General features: G+C 38.5%; 1 protein-coding gene across 2 annotated transcripts in view; it reads right to left on the reverse strand.

Moving 5' to 3' along the window:
- Positions 1–1,203: 1,203 nt before the first annotated feature.
- ZNF800 (zinc finger protein 800) overlaps positions 1,204–23,004 on the reverse strand; it is a 53,887-nt gene continuing 32,086 nt past the window's right edge. For both annotated transcript variants that reach the window (XM_082472323.1, XM_082472324.1), the window contains exon 6: positions 1,204–1,522. In XM_082472323.1, the coding sequence (XP_082328449.1) occupies positions 1,336–1,522 (187 nt within the window). In that variant the 3' untranslated portion in view covers positions 1,204–1,335. The remainder of the gene's footprint in view (positions 1,523–23,004) is intronic.

The raw sequence follows: 23,004 nt of genomic DNA on the forward strand, positions 1-23,004 counted from the left end.
GAGATCCTGGATTCAAAGTAAAACTAGTTGACTGTGTTGTGTGATTTTCTTAAAGAAAATGTCCCATTGGCCCAGTCAGGCCAGTGAAAGGAGCTGGTAAGGTTCATCTGGAGTGGGGATTTTACCAGGAAAGTAAACTGGAAGAAATTGAGGTTCAAGACTACTGAGGGCACTGTATTTCAAGGAGGATGAGGACAGTGATGGATCATGGGATCTAGGCTAGACAGGAAAGGAAGTGAATCCAAAACATGGGCTGATAAATAGTGGAAAAAATGAGGTTAGTGAATTAGCTGTCAGTGAACAAGGGATCCAGGAGGATAGGAAGATGGTAATCGGAGTGGAATGTCTGATAATGTGTTAGCTCAGGTCCTCCTAGAAGCAGACACCAAGGCAGGGTTCAACTTAGAAGAGTTTTATTGAGGGCACATCTGTGAAGGACAAAGGGAAGGAATCAGGAGCAGGGTGGGGTCTTCATATCATAATTCAAGTCTGGCACCTAGGGAAGGAGAGGGAGATTGGGCAAGAAGAGCCTTAGACGGCACGCAGCACGGTTCTAAGGAAGTTTCAGCCAGGCTGCTGAGGAGTCCCCATGCCCAAGCTGCTGTGAGAGGAGTCCCGGCGTCTCACTAATACCCCGACTGTGCTCAGTCATGGGCCAAGAGTAGCCCAGGAGACGCACCGGCCTCCGCGCAAACCCAGTTGAGGATGCCCTGGGATGGCAGTCTAGAACGTGAGAGCAAGGGCTGATTCCGAACGGAAGAAATGGTCATTGGGGATGAAGTTACAAGGAGTGGACTGGAGGCTGGAGTTCAAGTTTAACCACAGTTACGCGTCACACGACTCCAGATAGTGCGGGTCACCAGCTTGTTGATGATGGGATTCGAGGTGAAGACTAAAGTGGGAGCTAGTCTTTGAAGAACTAATAATGAAAGAAAGAAGCTGACTAGGAACTTGACGAATTACGAGGAGGAGGGAAAGAGGATGGTATTGTCCAGAGGCAAGATTCTCCGAGAAGCCGGGACTGTGGCAGACGGGATGAGGAAGTGCTGCTCAGCAAGTAGCAGCGACTAGCAGGGAGGCCTTCCTCCCCACCCGCCGGCCCTAAGGCACACGGTCCGCCTGAGGGGCTGCGTGGGACAGAGTTCGGTAAAGCGCGGGGGGACGGCAGGTCTGCGATGGCTGAGGACCCCAGGGAGATCGCCGACGCCCGAGTGGACTTCGAGAGCTCCGGCGGGTGCGGCGGGTCCGGCGGGGAGGAGAGGCGCGACGGGCGAGGCTTGAGGTACTGGGCTGTGCCGGGCGCGGCGGCGTCCGCCGGCGGCCGGGCGGCGGCGCTCACGGGGGCGCGGGCTTCCCCAGGCTGCGGGCGGCGTGCTGGCGCTCCCGGGCGGCGCCGCCGCGGAGCTTGGCGCGGCAGCTGGCGGCGGCCTGGCGCGTGGTGACGGCGCCCGCGGGAGGGCAGCGGCTCCCCGGGGCGGCCGGGCGCAGGGCGGCGGCGCTGCGGGGCGACGGCTTCCCGAGGCTTCGGCCCGCACGGGCGGCAGCGGTCCCCAGGGAGAGAGACAAAGACACGCCGGTTAGAAACGGGCCGAACGCGCCGGCGCCTCCCAGCTAATCAAGGAGCCGCCAACCCAAACTCGGCGCGATGCCATTTCCGCCCAACAGGTTGTCTGTCACGTAAACACAGGAGATAAACCTGTGTTGATCAGAGGAAAACAGCATCCAATTGAAGTGTCATTATACACGTTTTTAGCAATTTAGGGAAATGTACCAAAACCCTTAAAAATTTTAATACTCATTGACCCAGAAATTCTAGTTTTAGAGTTTTCCCTTAAGGAGTAATTATGAACACATGCAAAAATTTCATACGGGGTATTCAGTGCAGTATCTGTAACAGCAAAAACCAACAGGCAAAGAAAATGGAAAAAAAAAAAAATTAAGGAGAAACCGGGAATATCCTATATCCAAAAATAAGATTATAGTCTTTCTCTTATAGTTGAAACTAACCTGCTATTAAAATAATGCTGGGATATAACTATTCATATGGAAAGGTATACTAGATAGAATGAAAAAAATTAGGTTCATCCCCATTTGTAGTGGTGGGATGTGTGCATACTTTATGTGCGTACATGTGTATACACACACACACCACACATGTATAAAATAGTGGAGAGAAACACTCCAAAGTGTTAAGTGGTTATCTTCAGGTGATGAGGCTGCAGGTAATCTTTATTTATATATTTCCCAAATTGTATACAATAAGCATATCTTTATAATAAAAAATTCAAGTAACTTAATAAAAGGCATTTTAGTCCATTCTTACGTACCCATTCTAACTTTCTACCAATTCAAAATTATATTCTATATTGTGTAGCAAAGTGGTGGACATCAAAAGATTTTAAGAATGAATGAATGGTCCACAGTAGTTTATCTTCCTCAAAAGTTCTGAGTAAATCACAGTATTTCAGAGCAGTTTATGCCTTAAACGTTATGCAGTTAATCAAAACCACTGTCTTCTGTGAAGTTATACCTTATTTTACTCTATTAAGCATTTCTACTTCAGGAAGAAAAAAAAAAGCTTTCTGGGCTGCTCACAAACCTAATTTGATTTGTAATCTCCACAGACTTGGGAACACAAAGTTTTCCGGAAAAAAATTACCATACTTTTGAAACAAATGTTTTAGATAATACCAATGTTTTCACAATGTATTCAATAATTTGTTCTTTAACTTGAAAGAACTTAGTGGGAGCAAAACTAAAATACTGCAATAAACGAGAGTCTAAACTTTACATCTTGGTCTTCCAGTCATAACAAATTTAAATTTTAGCACTCATTAATACCAAGGGAATCTGTTTTGCTAAACCTTGTTCCAGAAAAATGTGTAAGATGACAATAAAATTATACTAATGTAACGTAGGGATGGGATTCCAGGGCTTTGTTATTAAACTGATAGAAGATCCATTTAATACATAAGTTCCAATGATATTTTAAGCCAAAGTGACCTCAGAGTTGTCAGACTGATTTTCCTTAATGATGAGTAAATCCAAGCCTAAATGTTTATTGGAATGCAGCTTAAACAGATGATGACCTAATCAACCATACCATCCTGCAAGTTTCCTTCCCTCTGCAGGTACTGGATAAAATGATCATGTCTAGAGACATACCTGTAGTAAAAAAAATTATCAGAAATAAAATATACAATAAGAACAAATCCTAAGTGGCCAAACCTTTGTGTTAACCAACTGCTCAAACAAAAAGGGTACATGAAGGCTTCCCTGGTGGCGCAGTGGTTGAGAATCTGCCTGCTAATGCAGGGGACACGGGTTCGAGCCCTGGTCTGGGAAGATCCCACATGCCACGGAGCAACTGGGCCCGAGAGCCACAATTACTGAGCCTGCGCGACTGGAGCCTGTTCTCTGCAACAAGAGAGGCCGCGATGGTGAGAGGCCCGCGCACCGCGATGAAGAGTGGCTCCCGCTTGCCGCAACTAGAGAAAGCCCTCGCACAGAAACGAAGACCCAACACAGTCATAAATAAATAAGTAAATAAATAAAATTAAAAAAAAAAAAGGTGCATGAGGTTTTTTATAAAGCAGTGTCTCTCCAAAACCCTTATTTTACACCAAATGATTTAACATAACAGTATTAAATGCAGATAAGACAGAAGAACATTTTTGGGGTGCTATCATCTAACTTTCATTTGGTATATCGTGTCCATACAGCAATTTCAATTTAATTCAACATTGTTGAGTGCCTATTATGTCTCAGGCACTGTGCTCAGGCACTAAGAACCAAAAAAAAGACAACATAAGATTCCTTCCTTTGAGAAGCTCGATCTAGAAAATTACCTTCAGATTATTCAGATAACTCCAACCCTAAGGCTAACCTGAATCCCTAAATCACGCTGCAGTCCTGCCAAAGCTTTCCTTCTCATATCCTTCAAGTGAGCACTTTCTAATTTCCTGTCATTCCTTTGCTCAAATTCATCCAGAGCATCCCATTGTCTCCACACTAGCAAAATTATTAGTTCTTAACCTTTTAGGGGAATCAAAGAATAGTCCGAGATTCTGCTTAGACGTGGACTTTGTCCTCCAGAAGCATGCACAGAAATGCATACACCATGTACTTTATTTCACTGCACTAGAAACTGATTTCTTCAACATAAGCAATATACAAAAACAAATATTTACAAAGAAAGGAATCCCTCCCTCACATTGTTATTTTTCATGAAAGAAAAATGGTGACTTACTGAAAGAAATTTTAAAATTCTAACTGCTTAGTAGTAAATCTGAGATTTGGCTTGAGTTGAAATTGTAATATGGACTTTGACATAGCAACACATACATAATCTTTGATAATCAATTGTAACTTTTTCTCCATGGCAACAATTGTTGAAATCCTTGACTCACAAAGGTACACAGAACCAAAGAAGAATTTCATAGAATGCTTTGTCAGGTTAAGGTAGCCTGTGTACTAGAACACTAAATTCCTCTAAGGCTTTCAAGTTGAAGTCAAGTCACGTTATTTCCTCTGCCTTCAAGTTCAATTAAGACCTCTGGAAAGGCAGCACGTTTCTTTCTGTCTAGTAGAGAAAAACATCATGTTCTGTTCCCATTTCTTGGCAATACCTCTTGGAAAGGTGGTGACAGTTGCTGACATGGAAAGTAATGAGGCACAATGACATGTGGCTATCCCTCATCAAAGCAGGAAAACCACGATGTATGCCTGACATCACAGGTGTACATCTGACCTCAGAGTGCTATCATTTTTTTCCTGCCATCTGAATAATTATCAGAGAGAGAGGGAGAGATATTATTTTGAAGATATTGAGAGCCTTTCCAGTTTCCAAGAAGAGTCCTAAAATGAAATTCTTTGTCGATGACACCAGAGAGCCCATGAAAACGTGAAGCTTGATGCAGTGAGAGGCGTCAGTAGTGTTATCCGGCTGCATGACGAACGGAAATGGCATGGTGCCCATTTTTTTCCAACCCGGAAATGAATGATATCATTTGACAAACACTGCCTCAATTCTCTTTCATGGGCCATATTTAAGAAACTTTGCGCCAAACTACTTGACTCTCCACTCCCCTAACATACACTATTATTTCCCACCTCTATGCTCTTGTTCTTGGCATTTCATCCATCAAAAAATGTCTTCTCCCTCCTCTCATGTATTCAAACACTGCCCATCCCTCAAGACCCTCAGCCATTCTAATTGGCTTTCCCGGATTAGTGCAGTCTGAAATGACCCATCCATTTTTATGAACCCCCACAATGTTTACTGTTTATGACTGTCCTCAAAGTGTGCTTATGAGACCACCAGCTTCAAAAATGCACCATAATCTGTGTTTTTACAAACACCAGAAAGAGCTGTAGCAATTTCTCCAGTTTTCCTAAACCTATGTTGCCATTCTTAAAAGAATAACATCCCCAGATGGACGGAGAGAAGGCTGACAACAACGCTTATTGTTGCCCGAGTGACAGGTCAACTCATCGCAGTTATTCCTTTCTGTACTCATTTTCACACAAGAAGTTTCATTTGTCAAGTGTGTGTTCACCAGATCCGTAATGCCATTGCTGACTGCTGAATTTACCACCATCATACCTCTACCCCTGGATTGTTCAATCAGTGCCTCCCAGCTCCATGGCCACCTGCTAGTCTAAGGATTCAGACCATTTTCAAAATAACTTTACACTCTATGAGAAAGAAGTTAAGCAGATTTGAAATTAAGGTAAGCTGATTAGATGGAAAGGCCTACAATCGACATCATCTGCTCAAATAAGATATAAAATTACCTATATCCTAGAGCTGAGCAGTAACCTGAAGATTATCTCTTCCAACAGATTCACATTACAGATGGAAGAACTGTGGGGAATGGGGTATTTTGGAGCAAGAAACTTAAATTTTAAGAGTATCAAAATCTCAACAAAATGGTAGCAAAATCATGCAGAGCCAAAAGGGATTCAACATGAATGATAAATGCAATTGAGTTAAAAGAATAAGGAATTAAACAATGAAGATAACTCAAAATGTGAAAGATGAGATTGATCAGTCATCTAAAGAAATGGCCCTTTAAAAGATTGTCTTTGACATTACAAGTACCAAGGTAACCTGAACTTAACACCAGTTACATTTATTAATATTAGTTATCATTTATTTACTGTATGCCAGGCATTGGGCTAAGTGTTTTACATACATTGGTGCAATTTTATTAAACTCTAATGGGGAAAAAAAAATGTGCTAAAGGAGACAATCTATAATACCTGTAAGAAAAGAAATCAAGAAAGCAAAAGCTGGCCATCTGTCTGCATCCTGGTCTACTAGAAAGGATTCTCTGAAAATTGATGAATATCTGGTCTGAGTGGCAAGTATATTCCTATGGGAAAGATGAATGTATCATACTACCAGAGCTTGCTGATACTGGTCACTAAGAGCTGATTCAATGCTCATCAAGAAACCTTCTCATTATAATTTAGTATATTTGCCTACTGGGAGAAAATACACTGAACCATAAACATGAGAAGCCAGTGTCCCTGATACATCTCATGACAAATTTAAAAACTAGTATTGTGGTATTTATACACCAGTATCTATGAAGCTGGTTAGAGTGACACAGTCCTCAAGCACCTAGTCACCTTGCTAGGTGAACCAGTAATGGCCCTAGATGAACCAATAGGGCCAGCCTTAGAAAGTAGTGACCGTGTGAAAGTTACTTGTGAGGCCTAGCAGGGAGGCTAGCCTGCCCTCTGTCTTGCTGTTCACCATCTTCAAACTACAATGTCACGTGATTTCAAACCCATGCACGCAAGGAAGAACCATTTAATTCGAAACGGGAATAATGGAAAATGGAGGAACAAGATATAGCGTTGTTTCTCCATGTTCCAGAGCACTACCTTGTGAATTTAGAGGTTAGTTTCTATAGCAGAGAAGGCTGAAGATTTGTGTGGTTTTTATTTATTTATTTTTTGGTTTGTTTTTTTTATGGCACCAATAAGTAATTGTTTCATTTATCAAAAGAATTAGTCACCTAAGCAAAAAAGTTCGAGTAGAACTTGCACATATAAACTTTTACCAAAGAGTAAAGATTAAAACATTTCTCACGTCCATAAATATGCACGATACGCAGTTACTTAAGGGTTTTGTTTCTGTTTGGGGTGTTTTGTTAGTTCTTGTTTTCTGATGACACCTCTACAGGCGAGAGATCTAAATAAATACAGCAAGGTCCTAACATGACATCACAATTCTTGACAAGACTTGAGTTCATGATGTCTCATCAAGAATTCCAAAGCCAGAATGCAGTAAGAACCATTAAGACCCTGTGTCCAGGGTCAAGGATAACACACATAAAAGTTGCGCTAATGCTATGAACCTCAAGGATACAATTTTAGTTGTTCTACTACTGAATTTTAACTATTGTGATATTATTATTAAAATATACTTTTAGTCTGATTAACTTTTTTCCAATCAATAATGGAGTTATAATTAATACTATTTTCAAACAGAATTACTCAGTAAATGATACATGGAGAAGTACTGCCATCTTTAGGGAGAATGCAGGATTACTAATTATCTAAAGTAAAATTCAAATATAAGTACTTGGCCTCTATGACTCCAATCATGGACATTTGGTATGGTCCACATTTTTTTTTAATGGATTTGTCTTTTGTGATATAGTCTGGTCCAAAAGATCTAAAATCAAGCAGTTGTAAGAGGCCCCATTAATCTCTGAAAAATAAAGCAATAATTGCATTGACAGAGAAGCTAGCCAAAATAAACCCTGAATGATCAAAATTAAGGGTATATTTTTATACAGATGACCATGAGTCATCTCAAGAAGATTAAAACACATAGTTAAAAACTGTTTTGAGAAACAAATGAAAAATTTTTTCTGTGATTTGCATGAGGTTGGAGATTAGAAAATAAACATTTGTGGTTTAATATTTATAACACCACTGCTTATCACTGGCACTAAGATATTAAACTGCTTTGTACATACCATACAAGTTTTTACACAAGTTTAAAAGTAAATAATTTCCCTGAAAATTTCACCTGCCATTTCTTTTTCATATATTAAAGAAAATATCCCAATCAGCTATTTTTGGTAACTAGTAGTAATAATTATTATGTACATTTCACTTTACCATTTATCATAAAATAAATCCATGACCATGATCTCTCTCTTTCTGAAAGAAATGTGAAATACCACATTATGTTGCACATGAGGTACTCAATACGATATGCTAGAAGCAAAGAATAATTTAACACTTTGTTCACATTAACAAAAACTGGTTGTCTAAATGATAGGTAGTAAAGTAAAATGGAAAGTTCATGGACCAAGGGATAAAAACATCTGGGTTCTACAATTTTCAGACATAATGTTAAAAAGTGAAAAAAAACAAGGTACGGTATAGTATGCTACCATTTGCGTGAAGGGGAATATATACATTTATATGATTATATATACATAAAACAGATCTCGAAAGCCCAATAAACTGGAAACTAACTTCTTAACTCTGGGGAAGAGAATGAGAAAACCAAGAGATGGGGTGGGAAGAAAACTTACCTTTCACAGTACATCTCTTTGTACTGTTTAATTTTGTTAACATGTACATGTTATTACCTACTAAAATAATCTTTAAGAGATAGCTGGTCTCTATTTCTGACTTCTTCACTGACCTTGTGCAATCACTTACCTCAATTTTCTCCATTTTAAAATGAGGTTATACTACATCTCTATAGTTCCCATCTACAATTCAACAGAATTTTGGCTCAAAAGAAGGTATATACAAAATGTATATACCAGATGGCTAAATAAAATAACTATAAGCCTTACTTTGCAGTGACTTACATACATGATATTATAATTATTTATACTCTGCCTGCTCTGTTCCCACCAGGCTACAAAAGCAGCATAGTAAGCAAAAGAATCTGGGAAGAAAATTCATGTTTGTGAACTTGATAATGTTTCTCTTCTTTGTTTTTAATCTGTATCAAAAGTAAAAAATCTGGTTAGTCCTGGGAGTTCCCTGATGGCCTAGTTGGTTAGGATTCCGGGCTTTCACTGCTGTGGCCTGGGTTCGATCCCTGGTTGGGGAAATGCGATCCCACAAGCCGCAGCCAATAAATAAATAAATAAATAAATAAATAAATAAATAAACAAACAAACAAACAAACAATCTGGCTAGTCCTCTATACACACACACACACAAACTATTGCTTCTAAGATACAGACTCTCAAAACATACTTTGATACATGAGTAAATATTAAAAATAAAGAGGTAGAATCTTGTGGTAGAGTTTAAAAATGGATCCTGAGTAAGGAAAAAGTTAAAAATCACCCCTGTATTCCCCTAAAATTAGCCCAAGAACCTCCTAAAAATCATCCATAATCTTCATAAACACAAGATAATAGCAGACCAGGCAGGGTAGCCAAGGGTAGAGCAATAGAAGGTTTAGACCAGTAAAAACAGGACATGAAGAGGATACCGACAGCTGGAGAACAGAAGATGGGGACAGGCCTGATGACCCATTCACTCATGACCTCACGTGCTGTAGAGCAAAGCTGTTAGTCCTGAGACTCAGAGGGCTTACAGTCTGATCATGGGGACACTGTAATTAAATAATAATGCATTAATAACACAAAGGATGAAAGTGAAAAAAACTGGTAAATGTGAGTTCATCACAGGAAGAGGTCACCATGGGTTGGAGCTACCAAGAACAGATTCATAGAAGAAACAGCACTTTAAATCTGTGTGATAAGCAAAATGATGATGGTAGCATGGACAAAATAAAGTCAGCAAGGGGAATCAGTCTGGTAGTAGGATGATAAATTTAGTTTTAGTCACAGTTTGATTTTAAATAGTAACTTGGCAAAAAAAATGTTAGAAATTATTTTTCAAATATTGGGTTGTCAAGTTTTCTTGATAGAATACTTCACACGAGTGATGACATGCTAGAGATATATCAAAAGTGACTGAACAGGCTCAAATATAAGATTAATATGCATCTAGATACAACTTTTAATAGGGCAGCGCTCTGAAGTATGAGAAAATCATACCTATACAGGAGGCTTGGCAACCCTCTTCCAGTATTTTCTTGCAAGTACCTAGTATTATTTCCTATCACAACCTTCATACTCAAGAGTCAGCTCCACCCAAAATACAACAAAACGAGGAAATCAAGAGGTGCCGGTTCTACCTTGCCATTGATTAAGATTGTGAGTTGGGTCTGCTTGATGAAAGAGTACTGTGTGTTCTACTACATGAAAAAAATGTCAAAAAAACTAACCTCTCTCTCAACGATCTAGTAACCTTGTGAAGCTAAAGTAATAATATAGAACCGTGTAATAACTTTTGGCAAGATACATTATTCAAGGTATTATGAATAAAGAGTGTGCGTGTGTATATGAGTGTGTGTGTGTGTGTGTTGTTATTCGTAACATACTGATAAATCTTGTAAGAAATTTCTAAACAAAATTTATCTCTAAAACGTTGGCACAGGGCAAGAAAGAATATCAACAAATATAAAGAAGGTTATTAAACAAATGAAGTCCTCAGTGCAGAAAGTATAAATTCTAAAATTCTATTCTACCATTCATTTTTGTTACAATCCTTCAAACACCTAAATACACACATTACCTTTTTTTTTTTAGTAATCTCTTAGTGATTTACTGAGGTGAGAATGAGTATATAGAAGCTTGCTGCGGGGAGGGAAAAATCAATGTTTAGAAACAAATTTATTTAAAAAGGAAGATCTGAAACAGGTATTAGTTAAAAGTTTATGATTTAAAATAATTCTGTGCTATAGCAATGTGCCTTGTGTTATTCTGACATGGCTGTTAGGTTTATGCTGATGTCTATTGTTGATTAATTTAAAGTTCAAATAACAAGAAAATGAAACCATTTTCAAAGCATTAAAACAGAAAACTTTAAAGTTTTTTTTCTCATTTTACTATAGATTATGAGATTATAATAAAATGTTGTTTTATTATAGTTATCCTCTTCTCTTCTAGTTCAAGTCTGTCAGCATTTCTATTATTGACTTCCGTTAAGGTTCATAACTCATCCATAAAATCTGCTCTATTGAAACCTGACACACAGTCTCCTGGGAATTCTTCCCTTTAAAGGCAGATTTTAAAAGTTAATTAAAAGTTGGATAGCTTAAATGGTATACAGACTTACACTTCCAGAATTAAATCATTGGTTTCAATCCCAAGCAGGACTGACTTCTTAAAAGTCATTCTGCATACCCTCCTAAGTATCCACTGGCCAGGGCAGGGTAAATAGGCTGCTTCATTTCAGTTCCAAGAAGACAAAAATCTCCACTTGAACTCTAGTGGTTATCTAGATGGCAAGACCTAAAGTTTTCTTGTTAGGTTCTCCCTTCAGAAAGGAGGTAAAAAGAAAGAGAGAAACCAGTGCGGACCACAGAAACATACGTGACAATGCAGGGCCTAGTTTTCATTTCACTGTTATTTTAAATATTCACTAGTCCAAATAGTGCAGCTTGGCAAAGTAAAATTACTCTAATTTATTTCAATAATCTGTTCAATGTTTAATAGCATATTTTTGCCCTCAGAATCTGGCTATGGATACTAAATTACTTAAGTTTATCATATGGATTATGTCAGATTTTATTAGTTTACCCAGATGGCTTCCTCCCAGTTTTCAGAAATAGTTTCTGCCTTAGTCAGAGACATAGGGACTAAGTCACAAACAACTCCTGGATAGACCAAAGCCATGGGAGTCAACAAACACATCTTCTTCAGTCCAAGAACACTGATTGTTTTATTTTTAAAAATAGGATATTTCCTTTTTAAAGAAATAATCTTTTAAAAATAGGCCTTACAGATTTTTGAAAAAGCGCTCAAAATACAAGACGGATTAGTTCACATTGCCTAATACTATTACAATTTAATTATTTAGCACTTCTTAAAGTAGTATCAAATACATGCTATATTATAGATTTCATACGTGGCAATGGGGCTGGGGAGTGGCGGTGGGGAGGAGAACCGGTGCTAGCTAAACATCATTTCCCAAATGAAAAACTGAAATAGGAAGGCACTGACCTAAATTGTAAAATAAACCAAAAGAACGTGAGAATTAGTATGGTATGTTGACTCTGTTCTTGCCAGTAATCTCTACGTTTTCAACCACGACAGGTACATGAATGATCCCTAAATCTCCAGCCCCTGCGCAATCTCTCTCCTGACCTCTAGTCTGTATATCCTACTCACACTAAGCACCTCCAATATGATGTCCCACAAGCACCTCAAACTCAACATGTCTAAACTTTAATTCAACATTTCCCAGGAAAAGTGTTCCTCCTCCTGTGTTCCCTACCTTGAAGAATGGTAACACCTACCTGCCCAACCAGAAGGCCCAAACTAGACGCCATCTTCAACTCCACTTCAGAAATTCCACTTCTGAAATAATTATAGTATCTGTATCCATCTCCAGAGCCTCAGTGCCATTACCTAAATCTAGGTCCTTATCACTTCTTACTTAAATTTCTGAAACTGGCTTCTGTTTGATTTCCCCACCACACATCTTATCCTTATCCCATCTTCAATTCAGTCTTCTCAATGCTATCAGATGCCCCTGGCTTAAAATCCTTCAACAGCTACTCCTAATTTTGAAAATATGATTCAAACTACTCACTTGGTATATAAGACATTTCTTGATTTGGCCATAATTCCTTCCCTTGGTCTACATGTGGTCTCATGTCCTCTGTACCTACCTGGAAAGTTTGTCTGCCTAGCTAACGCTTTCAAAACTCAACTTAAAAATGAATGCATGAATTATGAAAATCCTTCACCAAACCCTCAGTATGCCTTAATACTCCACTTCTGTGTATCCTTATAACATGTTCTTCTTTCACAGTATTTGAGAAAAGGAACTGCATTTCTTATCTCTGTAACCCTAGCACCTAACTAAGTGCCTCACACAAAGCAGGAGCTCAAAATGTCTACTGAATGGATGAAGTGAGTCAACCTAAGACAGTGAAATCTCAAGAATATTGATGAAATTCTGACTTTTGAAACCTGAGCAGGCTCCACAGGGAGGGGGAGATTAATTTGCTTATTACTCACTAATCTGTTTCTAGATAATATTTTTAAATAATTTTTTCATTTTCCATTCAATAAAAGTTTGCTAAATTAAAATCTTTAATCTTTAAAAGGCAAATAAATTCCTCATGTCAAACACAACTAGTCCTACAAGTAATAAACACATTAATTAACATGTGGTACAAAGGCCTGCATCACTCAAGAGGCTAAAAAGAAATCCGGGTTAAGTCAACTTAGCAAATACCTGTTTGCCTGCATGGCTAGGGCACCACCTATATATTAACAACAGGTCAACAAATCTAGCTGCCACTACCCTACAGCCCCCAAATCAACTATAGTCATATCAGCATTAATGTGAGTGTGGGGTAATATAATTGTTGACTCTCATCCTTAGGGAAATAAATGCAAACGACAGAAGGGAGAAGCCCATTACTATTTCAGAAAGGCCGGAACTACAGACCAAGGTCTGTGAAAATGTAGGAAGATTCTAGGACCCCGTAACTTTTCTGCCTTTGCTATCTCCTGTTTTCCTATACTGATAAGCTATCTATTATCGATCCACTCATTCAACAAATATTTTCTAAGGACTACTATGTCCCAAGCATTGTGCTAGGCACAGGGTCTACATAACTCTCCCCAGTCTGTTACATAAATCTCTCCAGTGGGAAGACAGACATTAAACAAATCAATGCACAAATATAAACATAACTAAAAACTGTATTAGATGACAATATGGAAAGGAACATGAAACAGAACTATAAGGGAGACTACTCTAGATTGTCTTTAGAAGTGACATTTAAGCTGAGACCTGACAATGAGTAAGTTAGTCAAGCAATGAACCTACAGTAACAACGGATCTGTGTTTTAGGAAGGTAGTTCTGACAGCAGCATGGAAGACAGATCAGAGAGGAGGTCAGTTAACAGATTATTGCAGTAGTGTAAATAAGAGATAGTCCTAACCAAACTACTAAAGGTGGAGATGGCAAGGAGGACCCAAATGTGAGAAACACTGAATTGCAGGATGAACAGGCATTGATCACTGATAAGGTAAAGAGTGTAAGAGAGAGAAAGAAGTCAAGGTATTTCCTAGGATTCTAATTAGCCTAGGTAACCAAGAAGGTAGGGGTGTGAATAATTGAAACAGGGAACACATAAAGGAGGAGCAAGTTTAAAAAGAAGATAAGTTTGGCTTACTGAGTTTCCGTTGCTGGTAAGATATGGAGAAATATCCATGTGGAGATGTCTGACATGTAACTTTGAAAACAAATGGTCTAATAATCAGAATCGCCAGGCTAGGAAATAGGTCTGGGGTCATCTTCACAGAATAAGTGATGCTTTAGGAGTGGAGGAATCAGTAAGAGTATTAAAAAAAAAGAAAAAAGAAAAAGGAGAAAGGAAACTCTGATCATATTTAAAGGCCTAGAAACAAAATAAAAGTCAGTGGCAAGAGAGGAGGGATCAGAGTTCACAGGACCATCAGTTCAAGAACTATTTATCAACATCCACCATGTTCCAGGTACTGTGCTAGATGCTAGGGGTATAAAGAAAAGACAGGAGTTCTTAAGATGCTTACAGACTACGGGGAGAGACACAAATAGTTAAATTCAATATAGTTATAGATGGGGCACTACAGAAACACACAAGGGGGAAACCCAGCCAAACCTAGGAGATCAAGAAATACTCACTGGAGAAGATAGTGTCTGATCTAAGGCTCTAAAATTAAGTAAAATCATGCAAAGAAAATTGGTAAGGACAAACCAGATGAAATCAAGAGAATGCTCCTAGACTTTTGGAATGCTGAACAGGATAACGGGTTATAGAAAAGAACTGGAAGAAGCTGAGAGGCTAAAGTGATTTAAATTGGAAAGAACAGAGTTATTCTTAGAGAAAAGAAGAGAATCAGAAGATGAAAAAAGTAGACACGAGGTTTTGGTAGGAAGTTTACACAAGATTCTGGGGGAACTGTTACAGAAGGGGGATTGACGGAAGCTGCCAGGCTGTATGAGGATCTGGGAAGAGACGGGTAAGGAGAACTTGTATGAAGCTTGCTGAGCTTAACGTAATTGTACCTATCTCCTTAGAAGATTTCTGGAAAATAGTAAAAAGTTCATTATTTTCCAAAGATTTGGAAGCTTGTCTGTTTCTTTTGGATGCAATACCATGCTGAGACCAGCCCAAAGTGCCCCAGTTACAAGTAACCACGAAAATCTTGGAAAGGTACATTTTTGTAAGCATTAATGGTCGTAGAGAGTTCAAGCATGATGGGAAGCAAGAAGGCACTAGATTTAGCATTTCTGTGGTCACTGATGGCCTTCAAGTGAACTCTCAATAGAAATGTAGGGGTAGGGAAAAACTATATGGTTCACATGTGAATGGTATAGGCATGGCTCAATATTGTTCATTCATTCAACAAATATTTATTGAATGCCTACCATGTGCCAGGAACTACCCTAGGCCCTGGGGAATCAATGGTGACCAAGGCACAGGTCTCCTAAGAGCTTAACGGAGAAAGGAGACAACAAAATAGACAATTACAATATAGTGAAATTAGTGCTAAAGCAGGGTATGATGAGAGGACATGAAGTTTGACAGTGAAAGGAAGGAGGAACAGATGGCAGTAACTAGACTGAAGGTAGTCTGGAGGGGAAGTTTACTTTTTGGCTGAAAGGAATTTGAGCATGTTTGTAGGCTGAGGGGAGAAGTTTGTGGAAAGGGAGACAGAGATGAGGAGGAGGAAGGAGAGGACGGTTGGAGGAAGGTCTGAGGAAGAAGACTGGCAACGGTAGAAGTGTTGGACTTGGACTTCTTCCTTCAAAGAACCAAAGAAGGAACCAAAGACAAAAAATAACTGATGCAGAAGGGGAGCATAAAGAAATGTCTTCTACCTTTTGTCATGATATAGGCAAGGCTGCCTCTTATCAAGGAAGCAAAATAGGACTGGAGGCTTTAAGGGCAGTGTAAAAGCTCTGAAGTAGCAATGTGAGAATTGGATAAATGAAATAACTAATTCTAATTCCTAAGATTACACAAATGACAGAAGAGGCAATCAACAATTGTATGCTTAGTTTGTTTAGATCTGGGAGTGGAATATGAAAGTGAAATGTGAGATGCATTTCACAGAATTGAATAGGGATGAATTAAACAAAGGTAAGTCTTAAAAAAAAAGAATTATCAAAAAATCACTAAATGTACACCCATACAGTGTATAACTGATTATGGATTATTTATCAGGGTATACAGTCAGTACAGCACTCCCATGAATTTGAACCTGTCACCACTACTTAGTAGCAATGGCAGAAGCTAGGAGGCTCAAATTAAAAAGTCAGGAACCAGAAGCCATCAGCAATAGAAACAAAGAGGAATTCACAGGTAGAGAAGCTATATAGATTAGAAGATGAGGTAATGGGAAAAGAAGCTTAAAAGCAAAGACATATTGTGGACTAATATAAGCCTGCAGATAACTGATGTAATGTTGCTGCTTTCCTTCTTTCCTTCTTTCCACATTCTCCTAGCTGTTTTATGCCAGGTACATTGTGAGGCATTAGTGATACAAAGAGAAGACATAATTCTTGCTTATAAACTCAGAATATGTTCTTGTACCCATAGCCTAATTTTTACAAAAAATAATCATAATAAAACTGAAAGCTGTTCTGAGTTTTGCTACTCAAAACAATGCATTGTTCTATAAGACATTAATCACAAGGAAGCACAATTACATCATAAAAAGTTCAACAAATTCTTGAACAATTAGCAAAAGGTGCTGCCAAAAACGGCAGCAGGTTAAGTACCCATAGAATAATATGTTCTAACTTAATAAACTGCTGTCCGTCTTGGCTTTATCACAGATGTTACATCTGACTTTTCCTTAAATGCCTGGATTAATACCAACAAAAAGGCAACGAACATCAAATGGCAAAGCAAGATAACCAGAAACTATTCGACAAGTGCCAGAAAGTATTTTGGCAGCAAACTGATAGCAATTTTAGTGATCACTGTAACAGTATTAATACATATTTATTGAGCTCTTGAGCCAGGCATTGTGCTAAGTATATTACATACAATTTATCATTAAACTTTTATAAATTCCCACAATAAACCTACCTATACCGCATTTTCTAATACCGTCATTTTACAGACAAGAAAATTGAAGCTTAGAAAAACTAAGTAACTTGCCCAACCTACACAGTTAGTAAGTAAAGGAGCCAGGACTTGAACTCAGGTATGCATGATTCTTAAAAATCCATGCTTTAACCACTGTGTGATTCTGTTTTCCCAGAAGAATGGAATGGTGCCAGACACATGATGAACACTCAGTAGTGCCTGTCGTTGAAGGAATGAATGAGACGATATAAAGCAGCTATTGCAGAGTAAGCCCAAATGCAGAAAATACAAGAAGAGCAGAAGCAATACTTTAAGGATTCACTAAATCACCAACTCAAATTGTGCAGCATAATTGTGGGTGTCTGGAAAATCACAGAAACTGACAGAATGGCCTAATACACTGTTACAGGAAATGTAATGGCTCTTTTTGAGTGAAAACTTCAGGCTGTCTATGAATCTACAAAGCCAAAGACGGAAACAGCACCAGGCAGTTCAGAAAAGGAACTGCAGGTACTGATTAGAAAACTCTTCCGCACATTTTCTCAGTATGGAAAGCGTTGTTGGTGCTGCACTGACGAACAGTCAAGCCCACAGGTTACCTTTAATTCTATCACCTTTAAAATGAAAGAAAATGACGTGTACTGGAAAGGTTAGTACATTCTAGAACCAGCCACATCCCTCTTTTAAAAGACTGGCACCAAAAGATTCCTCTTACTGGGTCCAGGGCCATGTTTTATGGCACTGACTCTGCTACCATGATCACCAACGACAGGACCCACAGAGAGCACGTGTCCCAGGAACAGCCAACCTCTGAAGAGCAACCTATGGCCAGCAACCTACGAAGAGGCCTAGCAGGGGAGATTTGCCCAACAAGAATGCACCTAACTGAACCAATCAGATTTTCTCTTACAGAAGTCTAAATTCAAGCTATATGGAGAAAGAAAATACCTGAACGACACAGAAGAGGCAAGCAGTGGAAATAATGAGGCAGTTATATAACCACATTGAGAAGATATCAAATGAGGTAATTAGTGTCTTTTTTTTTTTTTTAAGTAAAAGCAGAGTCTGACACGGGGAGGGGGAAGGGTAAGCTGGGACGAAGTGAGAGAGTGGCATGGACATATATACACTACCAAATGTAAAACAGATAGCTAGTGGGAAGCAGCCGCATAGCACAGGGAGATCAGCTCGGTGCTTTGTGTCCACCTAGAGGGCTGGGATAGGGAGGGTGGGAGGGAGACGCAAGAGGGAGAGATATGGGGATGTATGTATATGTATAGCTGATTCACTTTGTTACACAGCAGAAACTAACACACCCTTGTAAAGCAATTATACTCCAATAAAGATGTTAAAAAAAAAAAAAAAAGCAGAGTCTGAGAAGGGCTAATAGCAGCAGAGACGCCACACTCCTGCTGCTAAGAAGGCAACACCCAGTCCCTAGAGTTGCATTTTTTCCGGCTTCTTTAACACCTGGTTGAAATCCATATGGTGAAGCCAGTTTGTACAATTACTGCTAGGTTCCCTTAAGGCCTGGCCCCTTCTCAGTTCCCCACACAGCACTCTCTAATGAACCTCTCCTGACCAGCTACAGACCAACTAAAACCCTGCACTCGCAGCAGCAGCAGCAAGAGCGCAGCACGATGCTGTGTCACCGGCACACATGCACCCACACGCCTGCGGCGAGATGGCATGGCAAGCCGGGTGGTGACCGGTAATCCACGTACTGTGGGTCTTACTTCTATCTTGTAGAATCTGTGGTTTGAAGACATTGTGTTCTTTAGCTCTAGTTAACTGTTTTAGAAAGAAATGACCTTCAAAGAAGTATCTTAAACCTTAAAAACTAACAATTCATATCATTACAATTATACACTTAGAAACTGAAAAGAGATCCAGGGCAGTTACAGGCAACAAAACCATTTCCTTGAAAAGTTTCTTCCTCTGGTGTGTGTTTGTATCCAAATTTCATGGTAACTAAGTGATTGTGTTCACTTACAATCATAAGAAACAACAGCTGGCTAGTCAAGACAGCCAGGCAAAGAAAGGGCAAATTGGAAAACCATGAAAACGTTTTGAGGAAAGTTTAACTTGAGGATATAAATATTGAAGATGACTCACAAATTTCACTAAGCGTGTTCCTCTCTATCTTTATGACAGCCCCATGAGCCTACCTTATGTCCTCAAAGCCTGCCCATTCAAAGGAAAGGAGAATAAGGCTCAGAAAGTCTCAAACATCTACAAATGTCCAGCATGCTGGATTCCAAGGAACTCAGTAAATATCTAATGAGCAAAAGGCATGAAAATGGCATGGCCACTCTCCTGCAGAAGCTTACACAGAACGACCCTAACAACTTATATGACAAAAATCCAAGAACACTACATAAAAATCTTTTCCTTAAAAGTTAATTTTTTTTTCATGTAATTCAATCACTTGTGCACACCATGTTCCTAGTACTTGGCTATTTTTTTTCTTAGAAGAAAACTATTCCTCACTTTCTCTTCCCATCCAAAATAAAAACTACCAGACACAACCAGTACTTTGGGGTTTAGGTCTACCAAAGCATCGATTTAGCCAAGAAGAGTCTCAACTTTTTAAAAAATATATTTTTGCACAGCCTAGAAAGAAAGCCTGACTAAAAGCCACAGTTCCATTTCTCAGAGCTAATTTATTCTCAGGATAATTCCACAGATAGAAGGAATTAAAAACTAATATTCAAAACCTGAGTTGTAAAGAGAGTTCTATGCATTTAGGGTTCATTTTGGTGTAATAATTTCTCCTCTGAACATAACATTATTACATGCTCTTGCATTGAAAGTGTTACCAGATTATACAGGAGCAGGACACCCAGATAGACTGCAAGTCATTATTGCTCAAGCATTCAAAGTGGGTTTTTTTTTTTTGGTTTGCCTATTTTTTTCAACCACCTCATTCTACTGTTTAAACATTACAATGTTTTGTGTGCCAGAAACATGCTCAGATACCTGACATAAGAATTTGAGTATCAGAATCATTAAGAAACCACACAACCCAGGTGTTGGGACCCCAGCACTTGATCTGCAGATCAAGATATGAAAGTTCATCTAAACCTAGGGACAAAGGTTCTCTGGTGTTGCAAATTAACCCTAGACACAAACATTTCTAAAATCGTCATCTTATGGTTAAAAAAAACAAGATCAAGAACAGGGAGATGTGCGGGTAAACCCTGTTGGTAGATAATTTAACAGTACTTGGGCCTCAACTGAAACGTGGAGTACTGCCACTAATGACTACCATCGGCAAGACTTTTGAAAAGTACCATTTCTTCTTACTTCTTCATGACACATTCACCAAAGAAATTCCTGACTTAGCCCAAATCATGGTCTCCTGAAGAATCCACTCTTTCCACAACCAAATGCTTGCTTTCAAATAGTAATGCATATCTACTTTAGTTTCGTAGAAATATTTCAACTATGTTACTCAGTTAATATTTGCTCCATGTCAATATTTTACACATGACCAAAACCAAAATATTGTGTGATAGAACAGATACTAAGAGAATTTTAAGACAGATGGGTTGTCCTAAGGAGTAATGATAAAAACAAAGCCTAACTTACAATGAATGTGCTTAAAACTACCTAATACCTTTTCAAGATAAATGAAAAACTTGAGTAGGAATGATAAACTAGTAATAGCTGCTTAGAAGAAAACTGGTGGCAAATAATAATATAGTTGGTTGTCCTCATTTCCCAATTAAACACAAAAGCAGCAGTTAAAATCTGGTGCGTAGCAATAAACTCTCTTCTAATGCACACATTTCCATTTAAACTTAACTTTACAAGGTAATAAAAAATTGCACATTTATACTGTGAAAATTACTTATAGTAATCGTATCTAGCATTTATTGTAACATGAGAAGGACCACCCTGTTTTACATGTATTTTTCATTTTCTCCTCAGAACAACCTTATCAGGTAAGAAATATTATTCTCATTTTATAAATGAGGTTAACTAGGATACAGAATGCTTAAGTAACTTAACTTGCCCAAGGTCACACAGGAAATAATTTGTGGATACAAAAATTTCACCAACGAATCTAGCTCCAGATCATTACACCAAACTGCCAACAAGTAATGTAGTGACTGTACTTTGCAAATGATAAAATCTGCAAATATAAGGTGCACTGATGAAGGGAACATGCTTTGTGGTCAGACTTAGTGTCAAGTCTCAATTCTGTAATTTACTAGCTGTGTGAACTTGAGTAAACCACTGAACTTCCCTAAGCTTCAATTTCTCTGTTCTGTAAAGTGGGCACAATGAAGGGACAGTTCTTACTCCATAGGGTTGTTGGTGGATTAGGGGCATCATGCATATAAAGGATTAGCAAAGCGCTTGGTATATAGTAAGCACTCTATACACGCTAATCACTATCAACTAATACTAAGAATTCTCTTTATTATCGTAAACTCTCATTTTAGTACTGATGGCACTTTCTAAAATAAATTAAATCTATCAATATTGAGATAATAAAAGTTTAGGAAAGTAAGGCCCAAAAGCCTCAAAGTATATGACAGCACAATTCAGATGGAAAAGGCTACTACTTACTTTAACATCATTATCAAACATTTATTTAAAGTGCCTGGATATACATGAAAACGTGCTAGGCACTAAACAAAATTATCAAGACATAGTCCCTGACTTCAAAAATACACAATCAAGCAAATTAATTCTGCTGAGTGGGCACAAACAGCAAAACCTCCAACTCCGGGCACTTTCTGAACCAGATGCACCTATGGTGCTCATTAAGTTCCCCTCTGTTTGTAGTGGTGAACATATGTAGAGAAAGAAGCTTCAAAATAAATAATAAACCTGACAAGTGTAGAATGATAAAGATTCAGGAAGAAATGAGCTGTCTTTCCACCCTCTTACCTTCTCAAAAAAATGTTTTAGCTATCTTGGTACTAATGATCTCTGTTAATTAACCAGAAGAGAAAAAAGTAAAGATAAGAGCTAGAAGCTCAGAACTGAGGTCAAAGAAAAAGAGTACAGAAACAAATTATAAGAGAGAGAAGGAATGAATTTGGAAAGTTAGAAAAGCCAAAATAATTGTAGGTGACTTTAAGTGAAACACATTTTATTCTGCAGTCTATCATGTGCTTAATGCCTTAGAAACCAAACAACTAACAGCCGTACTTAAGATTGCTGATCCTTACTCCTTTTCAATCTTGAGGTTTCCGCTAGCTCTTGAAGTCAGAGAAGAGAAAAATAGCACAGAGTACAGAAGGATTCTGTCTAACACCACAGCCAACATCATGCTGCCCGTATCTTAGAGCTCGGCCACTGATCAACTACGAGACTGTGTCTGAATCATAATCCTGATACTCTAAGGATTCCATTAGAAAAGTAAATTCTAAAACTCCTAACTAGAATATTTCCAAGGGCCACTACAGGAAACCTGGAGACCTAATTTCTAAGGTTTTAGAAGCATTTCAAATCTCATTTTCAGTAGTCATGCTATTCGAAGAGATCTTCTACAACTTCACAGCAGGAAATGATATTCACTTGTGCTTCTATCTCCATACCTACTTGCCATAATACCTACTGGGAAACTCCTCTTTCTATACCTGCAGCCTCAAACCGTAGCAAAACCACAAAACTCCCCACTACTGCATCCACAGGCTCTTTAAAGCAAACTGAGGAGAACAGCCTACTGACCATAAGGCAATGTAACAAATACATATTCCTAAAAAATGTGAAGGTACTTTTCAACAATACAAGCAATCTGTGTCAACTGAAAATTTGGCGCATATATATATATATATATATATATATATATATATATATATATAACTAGGCTAAAAAT

This window comes from Balaenoptera physalus, assembly GCF_965194825.1.
Source record: "Balaenoptera physalus genome assembly, chromosome: 8".
Classification (NCBI taxonomy): domain Eukaryota; kingdom Metazoa; phylum Chordata; class Mammalia; order Artiodactyla; family Balaenopteridae; genus Balaenoptera; species Balaenoptera physalus.